General features: G+C 41.1%; 1 protein-coding gene across 2 annotated transcripts in view; it reads right to left on the reverse strand.

Annotated features, from left to right (window-relative positions):
* Positions 1-3,081: 3,081 nt before the first annotated feature.
* slc12a2 (solute carrier family 12 member 2) overlaps positions 3,082-7,507 on the reverse strand; it is a 220,522-nt gene continuing 216,096 nt past the window's right edge. For both annotated transcript variants that reach the window (XM_034192967.1, XM_034192966.1), the window contains one exon: positions 3,082-4,703. In XM_034192967.1, the coding sequence (XP_034048858.1) occupies positions 4,568-4,703 (136 nt within the window). In that variant the 3' untranslated portion in view covers positions 3,082-4,567. The remainder of the gene's footprint in view (positions 4,704-7,507) is intronic.

Consider the following 7,507-nt stretch of genomic DNA (forward strand, 5'->3'; position numbering starts at 1 on the left):
GAACAGCAGAATGTTTATTTTCCAGGGAGAGAAAAATTCTTATTGTGTTTTCCTGAGAGGGCACAGGTCACTTTTCCTGTTTATCTTTCAGGTGTGTTGATGAAGCCAGCGAATTCCTGTCCTTATAAAACTTTTTCAAACAGTCTCTCACCATCTTCTCTGTGTGACGTCGCTCCGTGACACAGACATGCTGCACAAATCTTTTAAAAACGTGAAAGCTCTAAAAGTTTGGGATGTCCACATGCTAAGTTTAGCTTAAGCGTCACAGGAGCCTCACAGCGTCGCTGCAGCAACCAACCACTCCTGCCTTACGACAACTGTCGTAACAGCTACGTTTTGAGTGGCATTTTTCCTCCGTGGATCCAAGGAAACGGATTTGTATCTGTAACACACAGATCACGTAGTGTAGAGTTCAGCGACATAGATCAGTGTCCGCAGACTTATAAAACTTACACGATGTGGTAAAAAAAAGAGAACACTGCGATAAGCATTTTAAAAACTCAGTGATGTTTACGATTAAAGAGTACATCACTAACCCCCCCATGATGAAATCCGCAGAGTTTTCACAGCCCTGCTACAGTGGTTGTCAGTTTTCACCATCTATGACCAAATATTATTAACCCTATTCAGGTCTTTACTCTGTAGCTACATTAAAAGGTTTTTTGGGGTCCACTGGACGCCATTTCAGATGAGATGAATATTTGTTTGTTCATTTTATACCCTTTATGGTGTGTTTTCATACATTTCCTAATTACACAGAATATTATAGTGCCAAATAAGAGCCGATTGTCACATTTTCTTTATCTAAATGGTATTTTTGGAAATGAAGAAAAAAAAACATTTTTTTTGATAAAAATATGAAAAATTTAGATTTTCTTTATTCATACTCTAGCATTGAAAAATAAGTGTTCCTTGGGAAATCTAGAAAAATATCAGTTATATAGGGTGGCAATAACCCATGACAAAAAATATCCTGAAATATACAAAACACAGCTGAACCTCAGCAATCTAGCGTACACAACTATTTGTCTGAGGATTATATAATACCTTCAACCCAACGGTACTTCATTTACAACCATACCACCTAAAACAAATCACTGGGGGTCCTGAATAAGGTTAAGTTATGGGGGAAAAATGGCAATACTCCGAGTTTTATAAATGTGATGCAAATTACTGGTTGAGTTAACAGGATTTACATAAGAAACAGTTTGCACCATCTGTTTTGCACATTTACCAGATTATATTGAAACAGGCCTTAGAATCCAGTAGATATTCAGTTTGTTTACCTGAACTTTGGAGGACAAGTGTTAAAAATTTGCATCGCCATTAACCAAAACTGGAGCAACTTTAAATTTTGTTCTCAGTACAAATTCCAATTGATGTTCATCACCATTTTCGCTGTTTTTACCCTGTAACTCTACTACCATTGTTCAGACAAATATGTAATACAACTTTGAACATGATTGGAGTATTTTTCTATTTTGGCCCATTATCTTAAACCAACCCCTACTTTGCTATAGTCACATTTTCGAGCAGGCCACAATACACAGAGTGGATTGTAAGTGTTGTTTAGTCACCATATGTGGTACAGATTAGGTCAAAATTGGCTCATGGACTACACGTTAACAGGTACTTTTGCAGCAGTTCTCAACATCAGTAAAAATGTAGTTCAAGAAGAATCCACGGCCAGTTGTGTGCTTTTTGCTTCCATAACCTCCACAGAGGATCTTGTTTATACCATTGGCCACTTTAGTGATTAGTATGTAAGTGCCATTTCTATTCATGGGTAAATTCACAAATAAGAACATTCATCATTCGTATTGCAGTAACGTCTTATCAAATGCTATTTTCAAAGAACATGCCAGCCCAGAACAAAAGTATGCATGTTGTGTGTTACTGACCAACCATTTTCAAAACTATTAAACAGAAAAGTTAAAAGCACTTTATTGACCATTTCTGGGGGTTACTGGATTCAGATGATCTTAGTACGACAATTAAAATCAACTCACTGTGAAGTGGCTGTCACAACAACCAGTACTGTGCAAACATTTAGACAACCTAGTTTTAAGGTTTTTGTATCATCAATGTGTCAATGGAAAACCAAGTTTGAAAAGTTCAAATATTTTTTCCAACAAAATCAAGAAGCAACTTAAAATGAGTGGATCTCTTTGGTTCTAGGTATCTTCAGATGATCCTCGGACAGCGCTGGAATGACTGTGTCAAACGAACAGTTATGAAGGGAGGTCAACATGAGGAGAATCACTTTTATTGTGAAGGAACATAAGTTATGATATTTTGTAAATGTGGTAAGCATGAAAATCTACATAGATTCAACAAAAAGCCTACGTTTTGGACAGTTTTGGATTTTCTTGTGTGTTTTACTTCCCAACACTTTTACCAAGTAGATCAGTGTGATGATGCTTTTGTTAAACTTTTACTGAAGGCATCACTGTTGGGTAAATAACACTAAGATTTAGGATATTTTGCCAGTCACTTTCAGCTACAAAAAATACAAGTAGTAGTAAAAAAAACAAACAAAAACAACCAAACTAAAACATGACCTGTCATAAGATGACTAATATAACAGAATGAACAAACTAGAAGTTTCAGGAGAAAAAAGAATTTATTTTAAACTTTGTGTTCTATAGTTTAGAAAATGGCTGACGATAATTCTACTTAAACAGGAAAAAAATGAAGGGTTGTGATATAACAAGCTTAATTTGAAATTACACATAATTTAGAGTACCAATGAGGCTGCATGATTATTTGTGTAAAAGAAAATCTAATTCAGAGGTCTCAAACCGGTTCCAGAAAGGGCCGAGAGGGTGCACAGAAAGCCTGCACCCTCTCGGCCCTTTCTGGAACCGGTTTGAGACCTCTGATCTAATTAAATATATGCAACATGTCAGTGCAGAATTTCTCAAAAAATGTTTACATGGTTTTCTTAATGGAGCAACTATATCCTAGAAAGGCTCAACATCCTGTGAATCTGAAGCTTCTAAAGCAAATAAGTGTAAAATATACATAGTAACAGATGGGGACATGCCTAAACTGTCCCTTAAATGAACTAACAGCAACAGATCCCCTCACATGGAGGGGCAATAGTTTTATTAGATGTACTTATAGAACACAAGCTCATCTGCATAGAGGTATATCTTCATTCATATTACTCCACATTCTAATGTCACTGCTGTCCAGCGCGCAAGCTCGACTGCCTACATTTATTTATCTTGCCCATCCTAACTTCACATCAATAGGAGACCGGCAGTCCTTCATACACCCAGATGCTGGACAAACAGCCAGACAGACGTGCACAAGCACAAAACGCAGCATGGATCAGGTGAACCATCTACATGCAACAAATAACCGCCAAAGTAACAAACCAGTGGAAGTGTAAATGGAAAGGAATTACAATGTGTATACAGTACATAAAAAGTAAGTTTTGTAACTTTGTACTGACAGGTCACTATGTGCACTGACCCAGAGCGGCACGCAATCGTCTAGCCAGTATGGCTTATAAGAGCAAAGAAACTCGTGACAATCGTTTGTTCTATTATTAAGGCAAGATCTCAACTCAAGCATGGATCGTTTTCAGGGACAAAACTTAAACTACGTGTGGACGCAACAAACAAATGTCCATCTGTAGCTACAGGGCAGCTAGTCTTCACCTGATAACGCAGATCATAAGAAGAAGAGGGGAAAAAGACTTCACATCAAAATCAGCAACAAAATTTTCAAAGTAAGACCGTTCTCTACATTTTTAGTCAGCGTTCAGCTAGGGCTGAGAGCCAAAATCTGTCTTTGAGGATTAAAATGGAAGACAAAAGAGAATAGAAATAAAAATGCTACAAAAAAAGAGAAATGACAGTAATGCAATCAAATTTGACACCCTTTCTTAATTAAATTGATGCACTCCACCCGCATTAATACACCGCTCCAACACAGAATGAGTCACATTTAAAGTCAGTAAAACTAATTAATACCCACTAACAGACAGGCAATATTGTCAGTCTGAATAAAGATCAATAATTTAATTGAATTCAAGTGGAAGGCACATCTATAAGGCTTTAGAAGGTGTTTGCAAATCATTTGATCACAATATTTAAGGAAAAACAACACAAGGTGATTATTGCTGCAGTGCAAATGAAATCTGCTCCAAATGAACACGTATGACATCATATAGTGAGAGCGATACTAAGAACATAAGCGCCTTTGAGCCTGAGAGAAATCAACTTCTTAAAAATGACTTTTTGAGAGGAAATTATAAGAAGAGCTGCAAGAGGAAGAAACCCGGACAAGCTGGGGTGGAGGAAGAACCTTCCCCAAACATCCGACCTTCCGCCATCACTTGTGAGGTGTACACGTCTCAACCGATATCACTTCTTCCATCTTCATCAGCACTTTCAGTAATGGCTGCGTTTGTATATTGTATTTATTTATTTATTTTTTAAATCGGCACTGGAGTGTATGTTGTGCACCTTTGGGTTTGGGCTGAACTGGGTGGTGAATATCGGGTCTGTTCCCAGACACAGATGGTGGATGTGAGCATGTTCTTCTACATGTGTGTCTAAGAGTAGAAGGTGAGGACACTCTGGTGGTTTCCGCGCACCAGCAGGATTGGTGGCAGGTCCTTGGATAGCGCCTCCAGCCAGGCCATGTAGAGAGCACTGGACACCACACCCTTCCTGGCCAGAGGCAGACTCCTGTGAAGACGGACAAGACCAGCGTAAATAAGCTTCCTCGCTGCATCTGAGTCAACGTTTAACCCAAAGTGCAGGATTTAATCCTGTGCATTTATGAGTTGACACAAGACTGACATTTAGAGCCGCGCGGTATATCCGGTTTAACTGTTACGCAGTATAATTTTAGCTGACGGTAGAGATTTGGACTCCACCGATTAATCGCGATAGCACCTGTGGAGTTTTTCAATCCAGGAAAACTCCTCTGTGAGTGAACCACTGCTGGGGGGGGTGTATTTTGAGCTGAGGCGTCTCTCTCACTGAGACGAGTGTTCATGTGAGTTTGTGAGATGCCTGAGTGTCTTCCCCACTTAGCTTTTCTGTCACTGATATTTGCATACCCGCTGTTTGTTTATTTCAGCAGACGCTCCGGCGGAGGGAGACGCTCAGACGTGACCTGAATGAAACATTTGAGAAAGTGTCACATTAAATAACCCAAGGATTTTTTAAAACCGGATTACAAAGACAAAATCAAACTCAGCCACATGGGGTGTGCAGCCAGTACATTCTGAGTGCTGGTCCCAAGCCCGGATAAATGAGGAGGGTTCGTCAGGAAAGGCATCCGGCGTAAAACAAGCCAACCCAACCATGCAGACTCAGAATCGAATTCCCATACCGGATCGGTCGCGGCCCGGGTTAACAACGTCTGCCACCGGTGCTATTGCCCAACAGGGTGCCGGTGGAAATTGGGCTACTGCTGGGCGAAGACGACGAAGAAGAGGAGGAAAACGTTGCCACGAACAGCGGGAGAAGAAGAAAACTAGAAGGGTGGAAATGAGAGTGGGGACTTTGAATGTTGGTAGTATGACTGGTAAAGGGAGAGAGCTGGCTGATATGATGGAGAGGAGAAAGGTAGACATATTGTGTGTGCAAGAGACCAAGTGGAAGGGAAGTAAGAGCAGGAGCATCGCCGGTGGGTACAAGTTGTTCTACCATGGTGAGGACAGGAAGAGAAAGTTAAAAGTGTGTTGAAGGTTAAGCGAGTGTCTGACAGGGTGATGAGTGTGAAGTTGGAAATTGAAGGGGTGATGATGAATATCAGTGCATATGCCCCACAGGTAGGTTGTGAGATGAAGGAGAAAGAAGATTTCTGGAGTGTGTTAGATGAGGTGGTGGAGAGTGTGCCCAAGCATGAAAGAGTGGTGATAGGAGCAGACTTCAATGGGCATGTTGGTGAAGGGAACAGAGGTGATGAGGAAGTAATGGGTAGATATGGTATCAAGGATAGGAATGGGGAAGGACAGATGGTAGTTGATTTTGCAAAAAGGATGGAAATGGCTGTGGTGAATACCTACTTTAAGAAAATGGAGGAGCACAGGGTAACATATAAGAGTGGAGGAAGGTGCACACAGGTGGACTACATTCTTTATAGGAGATGCAAGCTAAAAGAAATCACAGACTGTAAGGTGGTAGCAGGAGAGAGTGTCACTAGACAGCATAGGATGGTTGTTTGTAGGATGACTTTAGAGGTAAAGAAGAAGAAGAGAGTGAGAGCTCAACAAAGGATCAGATGGTGGAAGCTGAAGGAGGAAGACTGTTGTGTGAAATTTAGCGAGCAGGTGAGAGAAGCACTGGTTGGAGGGGAAGCAATTTTGGACAACTGGAAAAGTACTGCAGATGTGGTGAGGGAGACAGTTAGGGCAGTACTGGGTATGACATCTGGACAGTGGAAGGAAGACAAGGAGACTTGGTGGTGGAATGAAGAGGTCCAGGAAAGCATAAGGAGTAAGAGGTTGGCGAAAATTTTTTGGGATAGTCGGTGAGATGAAGAAAGTAGACAGGAGTACAAGGAGATGCGGCGTAAGGTGAGAAGAGAAGTGGCAAAAGCAAAGGAAAAGGCATATTGCGAGCTGTACAAGAAGTTGAATAGTAAGGAAGGAGAAAAGGACTTGTACCGATTGGCCAGACAAAGGGACAGAGCTGGAAAGGATGTGCAGCAGGTTAGGGTGGTAAAAGATGCACATGGTAATGTGCTGACAAGTGAGGAGTGTGTGCTGAGAAGGTGGAGGGAATATTTTGAAGAGTTGATGAATAAAGAAAATGAGCGAGAGAAAAGGCTGGATGATGTGGTGAGAGTAAATCAGGAAGTAAAAGAGATTAGCAAGGACGAAGTGAGGGCTGCTATGAAGAGGATGAAGAGTGGAAAGGCAGTTGGTCCAGATGACATTCCAATGGAGGCATGGAAATGTCTAGGAGAGATGGCAGTAGAGTTTCTAACCAGATTGTTTAATAAAATCTTGGAAAGTGAGAGGATGCCTGAGGAGTGGAGACGAAGTGTGCTGGTTCCTATTTTCAGAGCTGCAGTAACTACAGAGGCATAAAGCTGATCAGCCACAGCATGAAGTTATGGGAAAGAGTAGTAGAAGCTAGGCTTAGAAAACAGGTGAAGATCTGTGAGCAGCAATATGGTTTCATGCCGAGAAAGAGCACTACAGATGCAATGTTTGCTCTGAGAATACTGTTGGAAAAGTACAGAGAAGGACAGAAAGAGTTACATTGTGTGTTTGTGGACTTAGAAAAAGCTTATGATAGGGTGCCAAGAGAAGAGTTGTGGCATTGTATGAGGAAGTCTGGAGTGGCAGAGAAGTACGTTAGGGTAGTGCAGGACATGTACAAGAATAGTGTGACAGCGGTGAGATGCGCAGTCGGAATAACAGACTCATTCAAGGTGGAGGTGGGATTACACCAAGGATCAGCTCTGAGTCCTTTCTTGTTTGCAGTGGTGATGGACAGGTTGACAGTTGAGATCAGACAGGAGTCCCCATGGA

The sequence above is a fragment of the Thalassophryne amazonica genome, chromosome 17 (assembly GCF_902500255.1).
Source record: "Thalassophryne amazonica chromosome 17, fThaAma1.1, whole genome shotgun sequence".
Lineage (NCBI taxonomy): Eukaryota > Metazoa > Chordata > Actinopteri > Batrachoidiformes > Batrachoididae > Thalassophryne > Thalassophryne amazonica.